Source organism: Haplochromis burtoni, unplaced genomic scaffold (assembly GCF_018398535.1).
Source record: "Haplochromis burtoni strain Fernald_Lab_line unplaced genomic scaffold, NCSU_Asbu1 Contig_1, whole genome shotgun sequence".
In the NCBI taxonomy this organism is placed as follows: domain Eukaryota; kingdom Metazoa; phylum Chordata; class Actinopteri; order Cichliformes; family Cichlidae; genus Haplochromis; species Haplochromis burtoni.
Genome location: NW_024582362.1, coordinates 5,688,543 through 5,715,387, shown reverse-complemented (window position 1 = coordinate 5,715,387; position 26,845 = coordinate 5,688,543). Strand labels below are relative to the sequence as shown.

Below are 26,845 nucleotides of genomic sequence, written 5' to 3'. Positions count from 1 at the left end.
TAACCTCAAAGTGCAGCTATGGCTTGGCACTTTAACGTAGTATTCATTATTTTCCTTCAAATCAAATATGCTTAGTCACAAAGCATGACGAACAAAAAGCATGTAACTGCCCGAAATATAGTACTGGAATTTATACTGTCTTCTATATCTATCAGTGACTATCCTGACATTTTATGAACTAAACTGACTTGATTTTTACAACCTGATAGTGTGTGTGAATGCTTTATGCCCCGCAGGTAAAACTGTTTGATTTAAACAAATTACTAGCACCACCCTAACCCATAAAATGTACATAATGAACATCAGATAATGAAATCCAAAGAGTTCAGGCAATAATACCTAAAACAGGAAATTGATTGTCCAATTCATCGAGGTAAGAAATTTGTTTGCAATGGGAATGTGCACACTTGTAAATCCATAAAAAGCAACCAGGAGGAGAAGCCTGAAAAGCTTATTAAAGAAAAATTAAAGGAATTCTTGCCATGCGTTTTTTTTCTCACTCTCTATCTCTTTTTAACTCTTTGCACTATGTCTCTCTGTAGTTGAGTTTTGGCGGGATGCCATACAGTGGAAAGCCAGTGGGAATAGGAAGGAAAAACTTTAAAGGCTGCATGGAGAGCATCAACTACAATGGAGACAACATTACAGACCTGGCCCGCCGAAAGAAACTCGACACCTCCAGCTTTGTAAGGAAAATGTGCAAAATATATGTCTAAACATTTTCGAATAGCGCTTATAAAGGCAGCTGCCTGTTGAACATGCTCATTATTGTCACACTAACTCCATACTTGACCCGACTGTGGGGGCAGATTATTCAATGAACCAAAATGCTTGAACAGATTCATAATTAATCAGATACAACTGACCTGTCAGTGGCCCCTCCATGTGTGTCCTTGCTGTCTTTGCAAGTGTTGTTATCATGACTGCAATTTTACCATAACTTACAGTGGAAAGACAGGTTTTCACTGCATTGACTATTCAACAGTTTATTTTCAACATATCTCGATGGCACAAGATGCAGATTAAAGGCCTTGTTTCTTTTTATGAAATGCACCCTACTTTTTCAGACTGCAGGATGCACCTTCAGCACATTAACTGCCCTGCAGTCCTTAAAATTAGCTTCTGAAAAATCTGAGCCCTTTCTCAGGGGACGGCCAGTGTATCTGCTTTGATCCCTGTTGAACTGATTGAACAAATGGTGGGACTAATCAAGTTCATTCAAACCACACCTGTAATTCTCTCTGATGACTTCACACAGCCATTTATTTCTAATCAAAACAGATCTGCTCTTAGATTTTACACACACACGCACACACACACACACATGCACGCACGCACGCACACACACACACACACACACACACACACACACACACACACACACACACACACACACACACACACACAATCAGGAATCATCTATAGTTGGAAAGGCAGCTCAATGCTGTGTGCTTGCTAATGACTAGATTAAGAGCACAAGGTTGGAGAAATTCAATGATAATTAGTGCCTAAATACCACAATAGTGTTTGTTTTTCTGCAGCACATAAAATTCACCCAGGTTACTGTTTAACCCTGTTTCTCAGCACAGCAGTGCATTAGTTACTACTACTGCTCACAGCAGGGAGGATCTCCTGGTCAGCTGGATTCTAGTTTATATGTTCTGCTTTTTCCTGATAGATGGGTTTTCTTCAAGTGTTCCCACTTCTCCCCATAATCCAGAGACTTGCATATTAATTTAATTGGTGAATCTAAATTATATATAGTTGCTGATGTTAAATAAAGGTCGATAAAATGTTATATAAAGTGATTAATAAGATGAAAATAGTTACATTTCAAAGACAGGTTTAGTTAGAAAAAAAAGATGAGTGTGGTCGAGCTTCATCAGTCTTTCAATCTCGCTTCAGTCACTAACATGTGAAAGTAATCACGCAGAATAATAATAATAATAATGGATTGGATTCATATAGCACTTTTCTAGGCACCCAAAGCGCTTTACAATACCACTATTCATTCACTCTCACATTCAGAAGTGAGATTAAAAGCAACAAAAGGGTGGTGAAGTACAAGATTTCCTTACGTGTTTGAGGCATTTATTTCACAGGCAAGCCCCCTTAAAGGCATTAGCTCTGTTTTTGACTTCTCTGTTTAAAAACTAATTAATCTGCCGTTGTCCATCTTTGTTCTTTCTTTTTTCGAATTCTGTATGCTAACAGCGAAACCTGTCCTTCACCTGTGCGGAGACCCACACCTTCCCAGTCTTTTTCAATGCCACCAGTTTTCTGCAGTTGCCTGGTCGAGCCAATCATAACACGGTATCCGTGGGCTTCCAGTTTCGTACGTGGAACCCTCATGGCCTCCTCCTATTCAGCAATCTTGATGATGGCACTCTGGAGATCTCGCTTGAGGACGGCAAGGTTGCAGTTCACATCAATGTGACGAAAGCAGCCAAAAGCTACCGAGTAGATTTATCATCAGGTGGGTTTGCCTACATAAAAACATATCACACAACTTATATGTACGACGTTTGTTTGCTTACATTATATTTGCTATTGAACTATATGGAAAAACATTAATGTAGGAAACTCCTTCTAGGAAAAAGACTTGCCACTCAATGGCCGCATTGGTTATGCTTCTTGGGCAGTGTTTTTTTCTTTCAATGGACAGTAAATGAAAACTCTATAGAACCAATAATCAAGCCTGATTGCAACAAAATAAGTTTTAATAAGGTTTAAAGGTTTTTTTTTTCTCTACAGCATACTAAAACAAAAATGTAATATGAGTAGATATACCTACCAACTCACAGCTGAGGTGGCTCATGTGTTTCCCACATCAGCTGTTGTTTTGCTCTTTGGGGACAGGAGCATGTGAGCGGTGTGCTATGAAGATGAAACTGAAGCAAAAATTGATTCATGAAATTTAATGTGCACGCTGCATGATTAATTGAATTCTGAACAGAAGTGAATCTGACTTTTTGTTCCATATTGGAAGCATTCAAACCAGCCCTAACATGAAGACAGTCCAATAGGTGTTTTGTAATTCCATTTCAGTATTTGATCTCTTGTTTTTTTGACAATTGCTTTGTGTGGTTTTAAACCCAACACTAACAGGCGAACCGGTGAGGACAGCAGTGGAACTGTTGTCTTTGTATTTTCTGTCATATAATCTACCAAAAGCACATGTTTGATTCAGTGAGATGTAAGTGCAGCTAATCCTCATTAGCCAAAAAGTTCAGGCTTTTTCTTCTTCTAAGCACTCTGTTTTGAACTGCTTATTACTATTGTTCTTGGCTCTGTGTGATATCGGTTGACTTGGGACATGGGAGGTTACTAAAATGGCTTAGTTTGAGACAGGGGATGAACTAAGGGGGGGGTCACATCAAGTTCCACTACAAGGTAATTAAGCGTGAGTTTGAAATGCTCATTTTCAAAGCCGCTCTTGTCGATTCCAAGAATAAAAATAATGAGCTGAAAATAAGCAAACTTGGTGCCCATTAAACTTATGCACATAAAGTTGGAAGTTATTATTAAGGTAGAAACAAAATAAGGTTCAAAATAATTTTAGCCATGATGCTATCATCTGTGGCTCTTTTTATTCCATTTATTTCATTCCCTTCCTACAACCTTTCTTGCCCCTCACCCCTTCCTCCCATACTCTTATTTCTTCCTTCCCCTTCTTTCTTTCTCCCTCTCTATCTGTAGACACACTCATTTATTCTGTCCACTGCTGCTTTAATAGGCCATTATGCCCAGGGGTAGGGATTATTACAGAGTTACCCTCTAGGCTAATTGGGATTGAGCCTGCGATTACATCAGTATTACCAGAGTACATAGACACACAAACACATACCCGCACACGCAAACACATGCTCCCTCCTTTGATTCTGTTATTAGTATCTCTGAAAAAGAAAGCCAAACTGGCTTCTAGCTTCAATGACACAGTGGGAGCTCAGTAGACTTATAATGAAATGCTTAGTCCCTCTTAATGGCAAATATACTGGGGAGAGACGTGCAGATATGCACACATCGAGGAGCGAAACGAGAGTGAGAGAAAAGAGAAGCTTCTCACAGACACAATGCCATCCAGTTTTCCCACTGGGGATAATTTGTTTATGGAGCGTTTAAGTGACAGCTTATTCAGACATATACCTATTTCCAAACAGATAAGATAAATAAAGTATTTCTCATTTTCTCTGTTAGCTTGAAGGAAAAACACCCAAGCACACACATTCTTTCATTTGGAGCTTTTAACCCGAGTAACCTTTTAGCCATCGAAGACTGCAAATTCACCAATGATGGTTAATCACAGAAAGTGTTTTTTACTAAATCTCTGGTTTAGGCCAAATAATATGCCGTTACATGAGTCAGAATAAGGCATGTGATTAATTCCTGTAAACAGAATTGAAGCACATACTGTAAACTTGAAATGTACAAAGCTGATTTCAACACTTCTGTTTATGGACACAAATATCTAATCAGCCAGTCGGATGGCAACAAATCAGCGCATTTAGGCACGTAGACATGGTCAAGTTGACCTGGTGAAGTTCAAATTGATTATCACAATAGGGAAGAAGGGTAAATTATGTGTCTTTAAATGTGGCATTGTTGTTTGTGCCAGATGGGCTGCTCTGAATATTTCAGAAACTGCTGATCCACTGGGATTTTCCAACATTACCATCTCTAGGGTTGAAAGAGACTGGTCTGAAAAAGAGAAAATATCCAGTGAGTTCTCATGGCAAAAATGCTTTGTTGATGACAGCGGTCAGAGGAGAATGGACAGATTGCTTCAGCTGATAGGAAGGCAGCAGAAACTAATCACTCGTTATAACGTATAAGGTATGCATAAGAGCATCTCGAACCTTGAAGCACATGGGCTAAATCAACAGAAGACCAGATCAGGGACTAATACTGGAAGCTAAAAACAAAAACTGAGTTCATGCGAGCTGGACAGTAATGCTGGCTGTTCTGATGAGTCCTGATTTCTCCTGCAACATTTGGGAGGCAAGGTCAAAATTTGGTGTGAACAACATGAAATCTTGAATCCCTTGTGCCATGTATTAAGACTTCAGGCTGCTGGTCATGTAATTGTGCAGTGGATATTGTCTTGGCACTCTTGCACTATGTCATGAAGCTCAAGTCATCTTAAACAGGTTTCATAGAGATGAAATTTAAGTCACTGTACCCCAATGACCTCCACAGTCACTAGATCTGCACCTTTGGGATGTGGTGGAACAAGAAATTCACATCCATAGATGAGCAGCAGACAAATTCACAGCAACTACTGCATGTGATGCTTAAAAGTATATGGCGTTCCAAGCATTTCTTTTTTTGCCCCCAGAAACATATTCTTTAACCAGTTTGTTTCATCAAATGAAATGAAATGCTGTAAAGATAGTGTTATTGAAAGCTAGAATTAGAGGAAGGTATGTAATAAGCCAGTTAGACTGAGACTTTTTCTTCCCCCCCTCAGGAGCTATTGGATCAGGCCGCAGCAAAAATGCAAACCAATGTTAGACGTTTACATAACGATAAATATTATGATTCTCAATAGAAGGCCCATGCCAGTCTGTTTTTGCTCTAAATGTGTCATTAATGACAGACAGTTGTTCCACAAGTTCATATATATATAATACTTTATCTAGGAGAACACGTTTGGGCTCACTGATGTTGTGATTGAGGCCACTTTTCTTTTTTTGCCTAATGTACTTTTAAGTGCAACCTGGTAATTAAACACATTTTTCTGAAAACTAAACGGGCAGGTGGAACACAAGAAATAGGGAGAGCAGATGATGCAAAGAAGGCTTGAATAAAATCATCATATATCTTCATAACCTCTTTCTTGCCACTGTGGGTCTGAGGTCATTAAAGTCTCCACCCCCACACGCCAAATCCACCAGACCATAGATCTTCCCCACTATGAACACACACATCGACTAAACACACACATCCACTAACAGAAGTATGCTTATTCAAGATGTGTGTGTGTGTGTGTGTGTGTGTAGCTGTTTTGTGTGTGTGTGTGATAGCAACAACTTGCAGTAAAAGTGTTTGTGACCACTGAAAAGATGCTCTTCTGTTCTCTGACAAAACGTCTGTCATTTCATCCATTTATCTCTCAGTCAGGCAGATAAAGAGTAAAACAAAAGGGCACAGGAAGCTTTTGGGAGAACACTCCAGGTGAGACTGTGGGAATCCTTTGAATAATGTTTTTGTGAGCATGTTTATATCTAGTCGATTCTCTAATTTTCCCATGACTTTCCCACACACTCATTAACTCTGTTTTTGTTTCTTTTACTCTCATCACTCATTTATTGGAACAAAATAACAGTTTTGTTAGAGTGTAGCTGCAAATTGTTGTGTTAATGACCATGCAGCAGGACCAAAGCATGTTTGGTATATCCAAACTAAAATTAAAGTTCTATTTTCTCATTTACCAACCATGAAAATTTCCAATAAACCAAAGCCAATGAAAGAGGATCTCTTTGTACCTGTAGCTGGTAGGTGGCAGGTATTTGAGTATATGTGTTGAAGACGCTTTCCTCTGATCACCTCTTGATTAAATATTGAATTATTAGGCACCAGCTTTGTTTCCATGGAAACAATACTCACTGTCTCGACTGCTTTTGCACAGACCAAGAAATCTAATTTCCTATGAGATTCCTGTGATACATAGTGAGGAAATATATTTTATACTCCTGTTTAGCTGTCAAAGAAGAAAAAACATTAAAATAGTGGTAATTAATCTTATTGAATTAAACATCCCACTACATCGCGAAGAAAATATGACTCTATTTATAGACTATAGCACTCTGCATTGTAGACCTCCATATTTTACTTTAGACTGAGACAAGTAACAAGAGGCATGAATGCATGTGGGAAGGCCAAAAAATGTTATTTATAATAAGAATTATCAGTAGATTTGTACATTTCCAAAATAGTTAATAGCCTACAAATCATCAGTAGTGTTATCATATATGTTTTAAAAGCTACTTTCAGCTGCTCACTTATATACAAGCGGTTGCCACATCTCCGTATGTTTGATTTGTGACTTGCACCAGGGATCTTTGTTAGACAATTGTGTACACCACTATACATTTGCCTAACAAATGTAGCTCAGGACGTAGATCACCTATTAATCACAAGGTTAATGGTTCCATCCCTGGCTCCTCCAACCTGCATGACAAAGTGGCTTTAACTAAGATACCTTGCACTACATTTACCCCGATCCATTGAAGTCTTGGCATGTAAACATTAGGTTAAAAAGTGCTTAAGCATTGAAAAAGAAAGAAAAAGCATTTCTATAAATGTGCGTGTGTGAATTGAATAATCAAGGCTTGTATTGAGTGAGTTCTTAAAGTGAGTAGAAGTGCTATATAAGTACCAGTCCATTTATCCCTACACTTTGGAGGTACATTTTGTGGCCGCAAACCTACCAGTTAGTGAAAATGAAAAATTCTGAATGATTATTTATGCCAGTGCCGCTCCACCTGCCTTTTAAACACTATTTAAAGCATGTATTATTAGTGCCAGAATAAACTTTTATGACAGCCTATGTATAAGTACTGTTTTATTAACTTTAATTAAAGTAATTTACTAACTAATTAATTTGAAAATTTCTAGCAATAGTTATTAACATCACCCAATGTAATATCAGAGTCCAGCATCCAGCAACTCTTTTTTTTTTCTGTTAGACATTTTTGCACATGCTTTATGCAGTGTTTTATTTCTCAGGTTTATAAATGGTTAATGTTATGCAAACAACTTTTTCATCTGCTTTCCTTTCCCCTACTCATTTTTTTTTCATTTATTGACTCTTCTCCTCATTATTTTTGTAAATCAGCGTATTTGCTTGCATTATTTATACAACTAGGGAACTATATCTTCCCACAGAATCATTCTCTGTCAGAGGTAAGCCTCGCTGCAAAATTGGACAAAGCCAGAGGCAGCAGAAACTATTTGATTCAGCGTCCTCCAAAGTTTAAATATTTTGCCATTTTAAAATTCTGCATGTGCGTATGTACTTGCATTCATACTTCATACCCATCAACTCGGCAAGAAGTCATAAAATCATTTCTTTTGAGATGCAGAATTGCCATCAGTCACACATGAGGTTACTTGCACAGTCCGAACAGGAAGCATAGAGCATTACAATAATGGAAAGGCCTGAGGCACACATTTGAGGGGAAAAAAACACAGTACAGCCACCCACCGATTATAATGTTATATTGTTTCATTCCCCCAGAATGTGTGTGTGTGTGTCCGTGTCCAAATGCATTTGTATTTGTATGTATATATGTGTGCATAGCCAAAGCTTAATATGTCATAGTCTGGAGCTTTGTGTGGTTGGTATATTGCCATCTGGGAGGACGTGCAAAGCTCTTTGAATTACCTTGGAGGGCTGAATATTTAGGAGTGGAGGAGATGGGTGGTAGTGGGAGTGGGGAGGAGGGGGGTTAAAATTCATGAGTGCCAGAGGGTCCCATAAATTCATAGCAGACAAAATTCATTTTTAGTGTACATACAGGATCAATATGTAATAGAAACAGGGTAAAAAAAAAAAAAAGGAGAGGAGAGACCTTTGACCCTTAACAAACCCTTTATTGGTTCAATTTTTCATTTACAACAAGAAAATATTAAATTGAAGCTTAACATGGATCTACAACACGCACACAAATAAATAAATAAACAAAAATAAATACATGCATGCATAAATGGTATATTGCATGATTTATTTTGCATGGAATATGACATTAAGAATCCTTTTTTCACAGTTTTATTGCACAGGACAGCACTGACTCCCCAACCATAAACATATGTTTTAATGTCTGACACTATTTTACGATACACAAATTTTATTTTAAGACCTGAAGCCACCAACTGGGCGATATTGGAAAAAAAATCTCATTACATTTTTTTTTTTAATATCAGTCGATACCATCATTAATCAGGATAAGAATCAAATAAGTTTTTTCTGACAAGCTTTAAAGTTCTATTTTACTATCAATTGTAGAATAAAGTGTAATTGCACATCCACTACAGCAACAACATCAACTGGTTAAAGTGGGTCAAAAAATGTTTATAGTTTGAATAAAGATTTTTTTTTTTTAATTTCAGGAAATTGATGCACGTTAAATGTAGCAGTAGTAGTAGTTTAGAGAGGGGGGCGTAACAGAAAATAATTGAGAAGCACTGACTTATACCAAGAGTACAAGCTTTACTAAAACCAAAGGACTTTAATTTTTAAAAAAAAGATAAAGATTAACTCCATGAAATGACTTTTCCTGGTAAATAGAAAGAAAAAAAATGTTTGCAGGAAATCCATCAACCGACCACAGCTGAGCTGCTGAACTGCTGCGGACATTTCATCAAAAGAGATGGTGGTCTCCAGTGAAGCAGGCTGCTTCACCCACTCGAGACGAAGTCCCAATATCTTAGCCAAACAGTCCACATCACAGTTGTCAGCACTAAAGGTTGAGTGCAACTCTGCAGCGAGCTTTCTCAACCCTCAAGAGTCAGATGTTAGAGACCCATCTGAGAGCTTGAGGTGCAGCATTTGATTGAACTTTTTTCTCCAACTTAAAAAAATATGGGTTGGAGCTTTATTTTATAGTAGGGATGCGAGTTCTAATTAAAGACCCTTTCGCTTTTTCTTGGACAAACCGACCTAAAGCCTTCCTCCCATTATCCATCCCAAGCACTGTTATCATTGTCTGTCCCATTAATAATTGTGTCTTCTTTAACCCTAATGTCCCTTTCTACATCCGCAAGGCAATTCTTTTCAATAGCTGTTATGACTGTAGTGTATTCTTTGCAAAAGAAAAGTCTCATTTACAAGACCTGTTTCAGACAGTATAATAAAATGACAACATTAAAAAGAAACAATAAAATTATGCTCTATTTAACCTATTATTGTATTTTTGATCAATTACAAAGATAAATTGCATCACGCCTAACTGCCCTCACACTGCCCTCAGAGACTTTTAGGTATGTATAATGTAGGATAGAGTTTCCGCCACACATCTGTGAAATTAATTTCATCAGTGGTGGTCAGAAGGGAGGCTGAAGGTGGGTGATCTTCCTCTATATTCCTATCAGCTGTAGAATAGGTGGTAAAATTCCAGTCCCGTACGTACCACTACAACTGAGCTACTGTAATACTCCTTTCATTTGTCACTTAGGTTGTGAAATTACACTATACAGTCAGTACCAGAGCTCTGAGCATTTATGAATGAACATTTATGAATAAAAAGAATATATCCCTGATTGGTGCTTCCACTACTTGGAACCTACTCTGCTCCACTTCACACATTGAAATGTTTGTTAAATGAAGGTGCTGAGAAAATAAAACTGCTACTTGCACTCTAGGATTACTGGCTTGACTAAGAAAACACTGCCCCCTTGAACTCATTCCCCATTCAGCTTCATTATCCACAGAGCTGTGTGCTTCCTGTAAAAGGACCACATCAATGTTTTTATTTCTGCTAGGCTCAGTTGGCAGTTCTGGCCTTTCTCTATCCCTACTTTCATTGATGTTCAATGTTCCCACTATTAAAACCACCTTACAAAGCAGAAAGAATAGGGGAGAAAGAGGACACTGATTCCCTTCCTAAGGAAGACCTCCTCCTGTGCGTCAGCCATTTTATTATCTTACGTTAGATTAGTTTCCTCTCATTTTTCCTTGCTTCTTTCATTTGTCTTTCTGAGATGGTCCACTGTTTCTTCATTGTGAAGCTTAACAGTTGTTGGGGTAGCAGTTGTGACCTTCACCTTTTTGTGCTGCATATTTTGTGGGTATTTGTTAACTGGGGGGTGGCCACTAACCGGAAGGTTGGTGGTTCAATCCCAGTCTGCATGCCAAATATGCGTATGCAGTCTGCATGTCCATATTTGTATGCAGACTTGGGCAAGATACTAACCCCATGTTTCCCTCCGATACATCCATCGGAGTATGAATGCTTGTAGAAACAGCTTAGAAACTTAGAAAAAGCTTAGAAAAAAGTGCTTGTGTGAATGAGTGAATGTACAAGTTCTGTAAAGTGCTTTGAGTGCTTAGATTGAGTAGAAAAGCGCTATATAAGAACCAGTCCATTTACTATTATCCGCAGCCTGCTGCTCGTCTGGAGCCTGCTCAACAGCACTGCCGTCCACAGCCCTCTGCTCCTCACTTGAGTCTGAATGTGTTGCTCAGCTGTACCGCTGTCCACCCCCTGCTCTTTGTGAGGGCAAGACGAGCATTTGTGTCCAAAATTTCATACTGCCTGAGCCTACATTACAACATTGTATGAGGATTTTTTTTAAGAACTTTGAAAGACACTTCCTGAATCTCCCAAGGGTCATTCAGGTACGTGAACACCTGTTAGCAAATTTTCAAAGCGGATCAGCCTGTTTTCATTATGGATGAAGCAGGAAACCCAGACATAGTGATGTATGTTTAAGACATCAATAAAGGCAAAATACCAACAACAAATCATCGAAGGTCACCCCTCTCTAAACAAACAAGAAAAATCAACAGCCTTGTTCATCTGAGAGCCGTAAGTGATGTCTTCACGGCCAGCCTGTTTTCCTACAGCCAAAAGAACCTGCTCTACAGTAAACTGTGGGGCACTCATCACTCCAACCTCGTGTCTAATTGACAGGGAAGGAGAACCCACACTAGGGAGGTATGCCATGGCTCAAAAGAAAACAAATGATTAACTAAGTTTTGTTCACCCAACACAAATCAATGAAATAAACTTCTCTTAGCTTTTCATCAAGGACAAGATGTAAAGAAAGAAAAAAAAACACACAGTCAAGAACTCAGCAGCTTCTCACTAAGCAGCTCCTCACAATCATCCGCCACCTTCACACACTCGCTCACTCACGCTCCCAGCATGCAGCGCAGTAGAGAGAGGAGGTAGGTGACTTGCCCTAGTCTCCAAATGATTTATTGCACACAACATTCCATTCAATTCAGTTTGATTTATAAAGAGCCAAATCACAACAACAGTTGCATCAAGGTGTTTTATATTGTCAGGTGAAGACCCTACCATAATTCAAGGAAAACAGAGAAAACTCCAACAGTCATATGACCTATGAGCAAGCACCTTGGCGGCAGGAGAAAGGAAGTACGCTCTCTCTTTTTAGTCCCTGTTAGTATGGTCAGTTGCTGCAGGATTTTGTATCAAGTGTAGGCTTTCCAGGGAGTTTTAAGTCCATCCTGACAACAACGAATTGCAGCAGTCCAGCCTAGAAGTAATAAATGCATAAACTAGTTTTTCAGCATCACTCTAAGACAGGATGTTTCAAATTTTGGAGATATTACACAAATGGACGAAAGCAGTCCTACATATCTGTTCAATGTGCATACTAAAGGACTTAGCCTGATCAAAAATGACCCCAAGATTCCTCACAGTGTTACTGGAGGCCAGGGTAAGCATCTGGATAAATACTGCATTTCTAAGATATTTAGGGCCGAGTGCAATAACTTCACTTTCATCTGAATTTTGAAGCAGGAAATCTGAGGTCATACACGTCTTTATGTCTTTAAGACGTCCCTGCAGTTTTATTAATTGGTGTGTGTTTTCTGGCTTCATGGATAGATAAAGCTGGGTGTCATCTGCACAGCAGTGAAAGTGTATGCTATGCTTTCTAATGATACTGTCTAAGGAAGGCATGTATAATGTAAACACAATTGGTCCTAGTATGGAACCCTGTGGAACTCCATAATTAACCTTAGTGTGTGAAGAGGACTCTCCGTTTACATAAAAAAATTGGAGTCTATTACATAGATATGAATCAAATTTCAAATGAACTTTTGATTTGAGGCTTTCTTTGTCGTAGGCGCTACAGTATCTAGAGTTGTAAGCAGTGAAGAAGTAAAAATATTAACAAGATAATCAACCTCTGTGGGAATAGTGTTCAGGTAGCTGTGCTGCACTGTGTTTGCACAGAGCATGAAGAAGATAACAGTGGATGGATTATATCCTTAAACTTGGTTACAGAAAGACATCTGCTGTCATGAAATCTATTCCCCACTTCTCTGTAATCCATTATTGTAACCAGGCAAAAGAGGGTAAAACTAGGAAATACTGGTAAACATTCCCTTTCTATGCCATATATCAGGGCAAGATCTAGAGCAGGGGTGTCAAACTCAAATACACAGTGGGCCAAAATTCAAAAGTAGAACATTAATATTTATTGAAAAATATCTTCCTCCAGATTTAAGAATGAATCTCTTCTTATGGACTCAAACAAGTTTTGCTGAAAAACTGAATGTGGAACAAGCAAAGCTTAATACTAAACAATGTATATATTAGCTGTATAATACCAGTAGACCAGCTCTAATAGTAATTTGGTATGACTTCGCGGGCCAAATGTAATTAGGCTGCGGGCCAAATGTGGCCCGCAGGCCAGAGTTTAACACCTATGATCTAGAGTGTGATTAAAGTGATGGGTGGGTTCTTTTACATTCTGAAAGAAGCCAGTTGAGTCTAATAATATATAAATAATATATTTAAAATGTGTTGAGGCTGAGTTTTCCAGCTAGGGTGGCGTTTTAAAAATGAATTAAAACTCAGTCTGGTTGTTGATTAACAAGCTGGAGTGGGAGATTGCTGCCACATCACCCCTCCACGCCCAATGCTTCTGGGATGCTGACAATTGGTATAACTCTGGGGTGTTGGTTAATTTAAATTAACATAATTGTCATGCCATAACCAGACTTCTGTCAGGCAGAGTAAATCATTTTGTTGATCAATTATTAATTCATGTACTGACAGGGACTTAGGAGTGACAGACCTAATGTTTAATAATGCAAATTTTACTTTTTTACTCTTTAAAGTTGTGGATACAACATTGGTCTTTCTTTGAGTTTTTTTGTATTTAAATTATTTTCTGCTGATTTTTCTGTCACAAACTAAACATTTGACACAAAGAGCACGAAAGTGCGGGAGGGACAGGTGAAGAGGCCATGCTGCTAGTGAGTTGGCTACAAGCTGTGCTAAGCTAAGCTAGCAGATACCTAAAGAGAGGGCATGCTGTGAATATAATTAGTGAGTGAATCAACACAGATTGTGCTTTGGACAAATTACACTCTCTGAGCTTACACTATGAAATCAGACATTATCTATAAGTGTTTAATTAAATTGGCTACTCAGATAAGCTACACAAAAACACCACTGTGTGTTGTACTGTAACAGGAAGTGATACTCTACCGCAGAGAGAGCCAACACCAAGTCTTCCTTAGATGATTAAGATTGAGGAAAAATAAACAGGCAACCATAAAATTATGTTGTCCTTATTGTTTGTTTCATTCATTTGTTTTGTTTTGTTTGTTGTCTACAGTTATAACTATTATTACTCTTGTTATGTGTATAATCAGTCTCTACATGAGCTAATCGCTATCTTTAAGAATTGACCATTTTCCTGAGTCAGGTTAGGATCCTCTAAAACATATCGCAGCTTCCTATTTGTAGTTTTACAGCTCATATAATGCAACTTAGACATTTAAGAGGCCAGTGTCCTTTTAATTTATTTACCCACTTATAAGAGCACATACAAAAAGAAACAGTAGGCATTTGCATATAGTTTTACACACGACACATTAATTATGTCTATTTATTAGCTAGAAAGTGCGTCACTGCTGTCTAGTTATTTTTCTCATTCAGTTTAAAAGCTAAGTTTAAAAAGAATTTATTCAATTTGGCCCTTGTGAAAAGAAAGAGCAGTACAAGACATTATCATGAACTCCTGGCATGGACATGACTTCTGAATTATTATTTTCTGATTTTTATTTTTTTTATCATATTTGTATTTTGACAGGAATACAATATGTGCACAATTACCAAACACAAACACAAATACAGTATGCACACTTTTAAAGCTTGGAGGCTATTGCTGTTAGTTTGCCAAAACTGGTTTTTGAAACTTTGTGATAACTATTATCCCAGCTGTGTGGTGTTGTTTGTCTATCCACTTGTCTGTGCACTGGCTTGGCACTTTCTCCTTTACAAGATTTCTTTTTGTGCTTCACTGTTGGAGCGCATGTCTCCCTCTCTGTCTGGCACAACTGCAGTCAGAGTAACTGTGTGAAAAATGGAAGACTTCTCATGATCAGGCAGTTCTCTAAAAGACTCAAACTGTGCAGAGTTGGAGAGCTGTTAGTATTATCATTCATACTGGTTTTCATTCAGCTAATCTTTAACAACCATTAGCTCCAAGGTCAGGCCACAGCAGTTAAAGGACTTAACTGGTTCACTTTGACCTCAATATGTAGCATGGCATCTGTATAAGTTATCTCATGTTACCATGGTTAAAGATGTAGTGTGCATTGTTTGTCAGTAAGAAGGGACAATGTCAGTCTGTTCTTAAAGTGCGCAAGGTACAGTGACTCTTGTCCACAGCTGTCATCTTTAGCAGCCAACAATAACTTCTGCACAGGGTTATTAATTGGAGATTATGTATAGGAATTTCAGCAGCGGGATCACGCCTCCAAACACACTCCTTCCGGTTGTCATCTACAGTATATAGGTTCCCCCAGTTCTGCAAGCTGTTCATTCTCGTTTACGTGCCCCACCCTTCCTCCCTGCTTGTTTTCAATTCTTTATCTTCTTCTATTTATTGCATCGTAAACACCCTGACCAATTTCCTCTCATCTGATGGTGACATTTTGGGTCTTCTTGCAGAACTTGGCACAGCATTGATTCATTGGACTAACTTGTATTTTGTGCAGTTGTTTGTCTTTTTCTTAGATTTTTGCTGAGTATTGGTCAATCTATTGAGTGTTGTCAAACAAAAAAATGTATTATGTTAACGAAGAGAAACAGTTTTAGTCAATTATGATCAGTAGAAGATAACAGGACTTGGCTTTGAAAAGTTAAAAGACAGTTCAGAATCTTCAGCACCGTTTATTAAAAGATTTAAGTCAGTGTATTTACATATTCGTGTCTGCACTTGTATGAATACATTTGAATCTGTGTGGAGAAAATGCAAAAGTAGTTCATAGCTTTGGCATTAAATATGTTTGGTATACAATTAAAAAAACATAAAAGCCCAAACACATAGTCAGTATATAGTTTTACTACAGTGTTAGTTCATCCACACATATATAGACTATGGGGTCACACCATTTAATCTTCTATCCCATTGCAGCAGGTGTATCAAACACCTAGCCATGCAGTCTTCCGGTACAAACATTAGTAAAAGAATGAGTCCTTCTAAAGAGTTCACTGGATTTGAGTGTGATACTGTAATTAGATCCCATGGTTGCAACAACTGGCAACTGTAAGTAATATTACTGCAAATAGGAATTTAGGAACAACAGCAATAGAGCAGTGGGATCCCGCTATAGTCAGAGGGTATGTTCCAACTATAGGGGGATCACACTCCTCAGCCTCTGTGGGAAAGCATAAATATATATTTTAAAACACTTAAAATGAATATAGAATTTCACAAACAAATGAGGGAAATGTCAGAAACCACTAAAGAATTTCAAGAGGCTTGAAGTGCCATCCCCGTAATTGGTGTTATAGGCAGTGGTGTATTCTTGAAGCAGTAGACTTACTTTAAAGGTGCCCTGAAGATACCTGCAGCAGTAGAGAACTGGAAAGTTCAGGCTAGTCAGTTATAAGGGTCACATGATATATTGCATACTTGTAGCCTTGCAGATTCTTGAAAAGATGTTACCTAAAAAACTAATGGGCCGGTCTTTCTTGAAGAGGCCTTACAAACACAGAAAGCAAGCTTCAAGATATAAACACACAATGGAAACACTTTGCTAAGGTGGTTATTTTTCTGGAAGTGTAGATAAAATTTTCAGGTGTTTCTATATTTAGATTATTATTGTTTGGAAGTAGAGGTGCAGCTATATATGTCTTCTGGTGTCTTATCAAAATACCTGCATTCGTCATCCATATTTTATCCTTTGTTACTGGTGAGCTGCAGTTCAGTCTTCTCTCCAGGTCTTCACTCAGAGCTGTCATTTCCTTCTCCTTCTCCTTCTGCTCCTGCACCGCGTCGTCACTGGTTGTCACTTTTTGAATTGAGGACTGCCAGTTCTGCAGCTTATACTAGAAACATGAAAGCTAATATTTTATCTACAGTTCTTTCAAGATTTTCTAAAATTACCAAGTCTGTGATTTTCATACCTGAAATCAGTCTCTTAGCCTCCTCCACCATTTTCTTCTGTTCAGTCTCAGGCGCTTGAAGCTTTGCTGTAATTGCTGTCACTTTGTTTTCTGTGGCTGTCAGTCTGGTGCTCATCTTGAAACATCATAGAGGATGAGATTTTCAGTGAAAAGCATGAGCAGTAAGCTGCACCAGGCTTTGTTTATTGGTGGAAATTTCTGAAAATGTTTTGAATTGAGAGTAATTTGCAGAAAGTAAGTTGTTTTCTTACAGTAATGACTTTTGTTAGGTTTAATGGATCAGTATTTAAATTACTGCTATTCAAATTTAGATAATGATGGAGTTCCATTTGCTTACATTGCATGCATTAAATTAACACAGGCTAATTTATAGCAGAAACAGACAAGTAAGAGCAACAATTAGCCATTTAATAGAGAATATATGTGCAACAGTTTTGTTATGTTTAGGAAAATTGCCCTACCAACATGTGTCTCGGTGCTCTCAGCTCATCCGAGGACTCGTTCCTAGTCTTGCACTTCATCTGTGGTCAGCTCAGATCTTCTTCATGAGTACACATCACAGACAGATAGAACTGCATTCTTTCATGACTTATTTACCTCTTTTTTTTGGGGGGGGGGATTACCCCAAACTAATATTGCAGAACATTAATTAAACAGTTTCTCATGAACATTGTTTATTGTATTTATACAGATGGTGTCTTGTCTACAGATGGTCAGTGGTTACAAAGTACACACACCTTTAAGATGTGCATTGAATTAATTCAATTGTTGACATGAATAATGAATGTTAGATTTCCTCAGATGGAAATGAAAACTAAAATGTTGGATTTATTTTGCATGACCTTAAAAGCTGGTTCCCAACAGATACTTACAAGGTAAAGCTGCTAGAGATATGATGATAATGATGTCAAAACCTCAATCCAATCAAGTTCACTGTTTCACAGCATGAAATCATCACTTTTGTGTAGTGATTTTATTTACTGTTTGGATGATATTTTTGCCACAGTTGCATTTGTTTACTAAGGATTCAATATAACATGAATTAACCCCAAGTTCAAACCAAGCAAAGTAGCTGATCAGCTTGTCACTTTGTTATCAGACCCTGCATTTGAATGACAACAAAGAAAACCACAACTTTATCAGGTTTAATCTGACTAATTCTCCTCCTCCTTCATCTTTTTCACTCTTTTTTTTTTTTATCTGTGACAGACAGCTGGTATGTGCAGGATTTTTGCCAGTGTACAGTGGCTTGCAAAAGTATTCAGCCCCCTTGAACTTTCCCACATTCTGTCACATTACAGCCACAAACATGAATCAATTTTATTGGAATTCCACGTGAAAGACCAACACAAAGTGGTGTACACATGAGAAGTGGAACAAAAATCATACATGATTACAAACATTTTTTACAAATAAATAACTGCAAAGTGGGGTGTGCGTAATTATTCAGCCCCCTTATTCAGCCCAGAAGGGCCGATGGCGCGATATGGCAGCCTCGCTTCTGTCAGTCTGCCCCAGGGCAGCTGTGGCTACAACTGTAGCTTGTCTCCACCAGTGTGTGAATGTGAGAGTGAATGGGTGGATGACTGGGTGTGTAAAGCGCTTTGGGGTCCCTAGGGGACCACCTAAACTCACAGGCCGAACAAGGAGAGCGCTGATCAGAAATGCAGCCAAGAGGCCCATGGTGACTCTGGACGAGCTGCAGAGATCTACAGTTCAGGTGGGGGGATCTGTCCACAGGACAACTATTAGTCGTGCACTGCACAAAGTTGGCCTTTATGGAAGAGTGGCAAGAAGAAAGCCATTGTTAACAGAAAACCATAAGAAGTCCCGTTTGCAGTTTGCCACAAGCCATGTGGGGGACACAGCAAACCTGTGGAAGAAGGTGCTCTGGTCAGATGAGACCAAAATGGAACTTTTTGGCCAAAATGCAAAACGCTATGTGTGGCGGAAAACTAACACTGCACATCACTCTGAACACACCATCCCCACTGTCAAATATGGTGGTGCTCTGGGGGTGCTTCTCTTCAGCAGGGACAGGGAAGCTGGTCAGAGTTGATGGGAAGATGGATGGAGACAAATACAGGGCAATCTTGGAAGAAAACCTCTTGGAGTCTGCAAAAGACTTGAGACTGGGGCGGAGGTTCACCTATAAGCAAGCCAGGGCAACAATGGAAAGATTTAAAACAAAACATATCCATGTGTTAGAATGGCCCAGTCAAAGTCCAGATCTAAATCCAATCGAGAATCTGTGGCAAGATCTGAAAACTGCTGTTCACAAATGCTGTCCATCTAATCTGACTGAGCTGGAGCTGTTTTGCAAAGAAGAATGGGCAAGGATTTCAGTCTCTAGATGTGCAAAGCTGGTAGAGACATACCCTAAAACAGCGGTCCCCAACCCCCGGGCCTCGGACCAGTACCGGTCCGTGAGTCGTTTGGTACTGGGCCGCGAGAGTTGAGGCTCAGGTTTAAATGTGTGGTTTTCAGGGTTTTTATCAGTTTTCAGCGTTATTTTTTTTATCGTTTTTATCGTTAACTCGGTTTTCCTGGGTCTCTTCACGTGTGTTATGAATAAATCTTCTTTTTTTTCGGTACCGGTACTAGTTTTATTTTGTTGTATTTATCTGCGACACCTTAAAGGCCGGTCCTTGAAAATATTATCGGGCATAAAACAGTCCGTGGCGCAAAAAAGGTTGGGGACCACTGCCCTAAAAGACTGGCAGCTGTAATTGCAGCAAAAGGTGGTTCTACAAAGTATGGACTCAGGGGGCTGAATAATTACGCACACCCCACTTTGCAGTTATTTATTTGTAAAAAATGTTTGGAATCATGTATGATTTTCGTTCCACTTCTCACGTGTACACCACTTTGTGTTGATCTTTCACGTGGAATTCCAATAAAATTGATTCATATTTGTGGCTGCAATGTGACAAAATGTGGAGAAGTTCAAGGGGGCCGAATACTTTTACAAGCCACTGTATTTGGTGCTTTTGACATCGAAAGAGAGACAGAGAGAGAGAACACGGATCGCATATTTGAGCATGAGGTTTTCAGCAGGCACTTATCTGTTTGTGCATGAGTGTGAAGGTTCAGTTACATCGCCATCACTGATAAGCTCATCATTCAAAGCTATTGCAGGTGATGTAAAACAGATGAGGGAACACAAGGTTATACAGTATCTATTTTCCATTACATTCAAGAGGTTATAGAGAGTGGGACAGGATGGAGGAGAGAGCTTGGTAGTGATTACATCAAACCAATATGCAGGCAGAAATGTGATTGTCACTGAAGGAGGTTATCAAGGTCGCTTTCTGCCAGAAGTAACTTTTTTGTGGTTATCACTCGGACAATGTAGACACTGTCCTCTAGATTTTGTGTTATTAGTTTTGGGATCATGGCCTCCTGACAAAAAAGCGTTGTTACCAGTATTATTTTTTATTATTTTATTTTTCTCCCTGCTAGAGCTAGTTTTTAAAAAAAAGGGTTTTACGATTTTAAGGGGTACCATGTCCCGTGTATGCGAGTGTGTATTTTTGCATGCCCAACCACGTTGCCCTGAGCGTGGCTGCTGTGGTCACAACTCTCAGCAAGTGACCATCTTGGCCCTTAATTTCTTTGGTCACAGCCTCGATCGCACACAGGCATACAAGCACAGGCACACACGGCCACCCTGCTGATGAAGATTAATTAGTGCAGACTCCCTGCTGATATGAAAGCTCGGGTCTTCAAGTGCATTCTGGGAAGAAGTAAACAATGTGAGAGTGCATCTTGCAGACAGCGGGGACTCACACAGAGGCCGCCACACAAAAATGCAAACACACCGACATAAGCTTGCCCACCGTCTATGCGAAAGTGTGTGTATTGACGTGCATGCAGATCCATGAGTAGGTGCGCTCTGCCAAGACTGATTTACACATGACCGTACCTTGAACTTCGCTACAGTGTCCTCAACAGGTATCGATGTATTACAATCAGTGAGGCAGTGTGCTAAGCCCAATTGAAAAAGAAAGACACTGCAGCAGATGGCCGCAAACTTAGAGAAGTAGAGAAGAAAAGAGAAGAGAGAAAGAAAAAGAGAGGAAATTTTAAATGCAGAAACAGAGGAAGGGAAATAAAGATGGAGAGATGGAGGAATCTGGGATAGCGATCGAGGTGAGGAGGAAAGGATGAATAGAGATTGGTGTCAGTAAGAGGTGATGTATAGAGGAGAGGGCAATGAAAGGAAGCTGGCTTCTCTCTCAGCTCCAGTAGTAATGTCCCTTTCCAAAACATCACTCATATTTAATGGAGCACAGCTACAAGAGAAGGGAGAAGAAAGGAGGGCACGGAACTTGCATGCACCAAACACACACATATGCAGACAGAGCAACACATTAGAGCCTCGTGCACTTTCAAAAAGTACTCAAAGTTGCAGGCACATAAAGGACGCACACACACATGCATTTGGATACTCAGCAAACAGGGTTCTGTGAGACTTAATGGAGTTGAGTCACATGGGCTTTGAGACTACAAAAGGGAGCCAGGAGAAAGAGGGAGTGAGAGAACAAAAGAGAAGGGGAGAAGAATCGAGGAGCACGGACTTGCATATGTGACTGTGCGCATAAGTGAGGGGAAGCCGAAATAGAGGCAGAAAGATGATCCTCGATAGCACTGAACTCTGTTGGAATCACATTCAGCAGGCACACAGGAGTGCCATTGTTGTGGAGAAAAACATATGCTGAATATAGAAGTAGAAGGTAAACAGAGAGGGATAGCCACACATAACAGAATGAATCACCCACACACCTCTCACCCAGCCAATTGTCTTATTGACAAATCCCAGTCAGGGCCTTACATATTCTTCTATATTCTCCTATTAAAAGAAATAACTTGGACCTATGGGGGTAAAAAGTACCAGTATTGAGTTTTGTGTGGTGGGCCTTTTTTTTATTGTTTTTTTATTTTTATTTTTCTCAGCAAGTTTTATTATTACATCCAGGGATTTACACAAATGCTTTTGCCTTATTGCTTTTTTCCAGGCTCGGGCCTCAATGATGGCCAGTGGCATGCAATACGTTTGGTTGCCAAGGAGAACTTTGCCATGTTGACGATAGACGGCGAGGAGGTGTCTGCTGTGCGCTCCGTCTCACCTCTCAGCATCACCACGGGAGGAACCTATCACCTCGGAGGTAAGGGTCAACCCAGCACCAACACCACATTTCTAATGAGAACTAGACCAACTTTAGTGCCAGCATCATTCATTTCCATCGCATTTCTCTACAGTGTGGGTGTGTGTACTCCACCACATGCTCCCTATGTTTGAGGAGGTGTGTTGCATGTTTATTTTTCATGTTTTACAGCTAGGATTTGAGTCGTCTATGCTGTTCATATAGAACTTGTGTTGGTTTTGTGGTTATTTGCAGATAGTTCTTCAATCTAAATCAATATTTCTAAATCACCCATATTTGTACATGTGTGTGTTAAGGCAAAAATGATCAAATTTCTTTTCCGGTAGGCAAAGTTTAACTGAAAGTCGCTCACTTAGCAAGAGCCCAGGCACAGCAACAACACCATATATATAGGGGACACAAACTATAACAAACAGACACTCACAGAGAGATAGAAAGAGCGATAACACAAGCAGCAGCCTCAATCTGTCAGAATTAGGAAGACGCCAGGTTAATGATGCCAGACACCTCTGTCTGTCTGTTGGAAGATGGTCCGTATCTAAGTGTACTTGTGTGCATGTGTGTGTGGGTGTGTGTGTGGGCACCTGTATGAAATTACAGTAACTTAGAGAGATAGTGCAGCTCTGATAGCTCCATCATGCCTCCCCCACCCCCACCACTCTCTATCTGAGCACAATCTCCTCCATCGAGCAAAATCATTTCCCCAGGCCAGTCAGTAAGGATCAGAGCAGCCGACAAAAACACAGCCCTAGTACTTTTATTCTGTTGTCTATTTTAATTTACTCTTAGCTGGTTTGAGTAAATCCCCAAGTCCATGATGACTCTGTACTTTTTTTTATATATGAAATCAAAGTCTGTGAGACCTTGATGGGCTAATGGATTTTTAGTCTAGAGTCTGTTACATCTTTGAAGGATTCTGAAGGTCTTTTGTCAATCTAGGCTGTTGCAGAATCATTGAATTTAATTCTTCATTTTTCATTATTGATATCCCAACTTTCTGTCTCTCTTTTTAGTCTTTGTCTGTCTTTTATATCTCCTCTCTCCTTTTCCTTCGCACCCTCTAGTCTCCACTTGATGCAATTGGTGATTTATTGATTTCAGTAAACTGAGTTGTGAATCAATAGTGGCTGAGAGGAGAGGATCTCCGCAATGTCTTTACTCCATGAAGAGGGCAGAGGAGACAGTTAGACGAAGGAAGTCCAAAAAAGGAAGAGAAGAAATAGTACAAAAGATTGACAGGCAGGAATGGCAAAATACAGAAAGAAGATTTTATAAGGTGAATGAAAAAGGTTAGCACATTAAAGAGTAAGGCAAGGCCAATTAATCTATGACGAATACTTCAAGAAAGTTTTCTGATGTTTTTATTTAACCTATGGTACTTGAGTTGAGGCACATTTGGCAGTTCTTGCACTCTTGAATTTTATTGGGTAGGACACAAGAACCTTTGCACACAGATTTGGAGATTTTCTGCCATTCTTGTCTGCAGATCCTCCTAAGCTCTGTCAGTTTTGATGCAGATGGTCAGAGTTCATTTTTAGGTCTCTCCAGAGATATTTCACTGAGTTCACAGCAGGGTTGTCGTTGGGCCACTCAAAGACATTCACAGAGTTGCCACTCCAGTTTGTTTTTTGAGAGGGGGCTATATGCTTATGGTCATGTCCAGTTGAAAGGTGAAACTTTGATTCAGTCCTGAGTGCTTTGGAAAAAGCTTTCTTGAAGAATATGTCTGTATTTTAGCTGTTAACCATTCCCTGAAGCCCAACTAGTCCATACAGAAAACATCAACTCTACATGAATGTGGCACAAGGGTGCCTTACCACTGGGATGGTATCGGGCATGATGATTAGTAGTGATGGATGGGTCCCTTAGGTGTGACATTTAGAAAAGAACTATCTGGTTCTTGTTAGCAGTATGTACTTAGGCCCTTTTCTGGCAGTTGCTTAGTTTGGCCAGACAGCCAGCTCCAGGAAGACACCCAGTTGTTCCAATCCTAGATTTGTGCATTGACCTGATCCTCCCCTTTGACTTGTGCAACAGCATTCCCTGTCACCATGCTTTTGATTCCCAGATCATGTCCAGTCAGTTAAATTTACCACATTGCAAAGATAAGCAAGAGAAATACCTAGAAACTGAACTAACCTATGCTAAATTGGTTCTGAATGTCAGTCATATTCTTTCTTCCAATAAATTTGCAAAAGATTCTCAGCATAGATTTTTATTTGGAAAAGATTAATTAAAAAGAGCAAAATACTGCACCATAGGTGATACATAAAAACTATGTACAGTGCATTGTAGTATATATTCTACACCACTTTGCATTCCACTTGCATATAAACACATACAGTATGTAATCACATATAAACACTAAATACACATTGCAGCAACTGGAAAAAATAGCAATGTTTTTCAGTAGTTTCTCCCCTTTGATGGAGGTAGTGCGCTGAATTGGCAGGAACTGTGACTGGGGTTTTTCTCGTTAATTTTACATGACATAATGAATGCTGAGGAGCAGGGAGCCTGGTGGTAAACACAAGTTTGAAGGCTGCAGGGGATACAAAACTGTTGATTATTACTATGGAAAGAACTACAAAATGATATTTAGGCCAGCGCTTTAGTGGCTAGGGAAAAACTTTTAGGAGCTGTTTCATGGAAAACAGTGTGCACTGATGCAGCTTGTGTTTAGCTCTTAGGGTTATTTTCCTTTTCTCTTCATTTTTCTGTGATTGGGTTTGGTGTATTTAAATACTGTAGCAACAGAGAAATTCCATGTGGAGCAGTGTGTGAATTTTAATGGCAATTTCCATCTTTCATTCAATATCTTGCCTCCTTGTTATCAAAGAGGAAGCCTAAAATCCTATGTGTGTTGGTTAAGTTAGTACGCAAGTCTGTAACTCACATGAAAAGATGGGTGTCCTACATACACACAGAACTACGTTAGCTCAGACAAAATATCCAGCACATGTATTCAAACCATCCCGCTCATCACATTCAGAGGCTAATTTCCATCTCAGATGTAACAGAATAATATAGTGAATGTACAAAAGATAGTTTAGCCTTTGGCTTGCCCTCAATTACTCTCTCTGATCGCTCGGCTTGATGAGTCAAAGAGGCCAAGCCCATTAAGCTGTCCTAAAGCTCTCTAACAGTATTCCATCAGCACTTTCACTGTGACTGAGACTGTTCTATCAGCGAGCCACAATTAGCAGAAACCTCACAGTATTATGAACAATCCCTGTGTTTTTTATATACAGGACAAGGCTTGAGTTAATTGCTGAGAGTAATTTATGTAGGTGCAGCCATCCAGGTAGCCATCTGCTTCAAATCACATGGCTGTAAGGCATCAATCTGCTGTGCTTCCACTGGCAACAGTTGTAGACCAGAGACCACCAACTGAACCCTACTTCGTAAACAAGTACCATGTAATAGCAGAGATATATTTTATGCTCTTGGTTTTATGTTGTTTCTGTGCTGTTCTTTGTTGTCAACCCCATCTTTGACTCAACACTTTCGAATAGTGATTTAATAACAAACAATAACAAAGTTGTTTTTTTAGTTTAAAAAGTTTTAAAAAATACATACATACATATATATATATATATACATATATATATATATATATATAAATTAATATCCACAATGATGTGTCATCTCTTTCTTGGATTTTGTTCTAAGTCACGAGTATTTGGTCTCCATGAAAAATAAATGAGCAAAATAGGAAATGTCAGTCTAGAGCAGACTTGCCCAACTCCAGGCCTTGATGGCCGGTGTCCTGCAGGTTTTAGATCTCACCCTGGGTCTAGACACCTGAATCAAATGATTAGTTACCAGTTCTCTGGAGATCTTCAAGGCTGTGTCCCAATTCAGGGTCTGCACGCTTGAAGAACGCACACTACGCGTACTACCTACGGTGCGTACTATAAGTACGAGAAGTGCGAAAGTGAGAGGCTTGTGAAATGGGACGGTCTAGCCTTCAGCGCCCTGAATTGGGACACAGCCCAAGACATGTTGAGGAGGTAATTTAGACATTTAAATCAGCTGTGATGGATCAAGGACACATCTACAACCTGCAGGACACTGGTCCTCGAGGCCTGGATTTGGACTCCACTGGTCTAGATTAACTATTCCATTCACTTTGATAGCATAGCACCTTAACTTTGCTAGGGAGTTAGAGGAAAGTGGGTGTGACTATCTGCCTCTTATAATCTTCAGTTATAGTTTTATTTCTGCCACAACTGCTACATTAAAGCACATTAGCACCAATTAGGGTTTTATTGAGGCGTGACTGTCACTAATAAGTAAGGATGTACATACGGTATGACTAATACTAAGTCTGAGAACACATGTTTTACATGCTTTACTTAGACCCACACACACACAAATACGGCATATAAATCTCAGTCTGTATTTAATAAAATCGCACCAAAGTTTGTATATGTGTGTGTGTGTGTGTGTGTGTGTGTGTGTGCATGTGTGTGTGTGTGTGTGTGTGTCTGTGTGAGTCTGTGTGCGTGGTCTGTGTGTCTGTGTGCGAGATCGAATGGCACTTATCTCTCTCTT

At 39.4% G+C, this 26,845-nt stretch overlaps 1 protein-coding gene across 2 annotated transcripts in view; it reads left to right on the top strand.

Annotated features, from left to right (window-relative positions):
* The window catches only part of cntnap2a (contactin associated protein 2a), a 385,507-nt gene that overhangs the window by 207,800 nt on the left and 150,862 nt on the right, over positions 1–26,845 (top strand). For both annotated transcript variants that reach the window (XM_005912066.2, XM_005912065.2), the window contains exons 8-10: positions 543–686; positions 2,215–2,476; positions 22,139–22,288. In XM_005912066.2, coding sequence (XP_005912128.1) covers positions 543–686; positions 2,215–2,476; positions 22,139–22,288 — 556 coding nt within the window. The remainder of the gene's footprint in view (positions 1–542; positions 687–2,214; positions 2,477–22,138; positions 22,289–26,845) is intronic.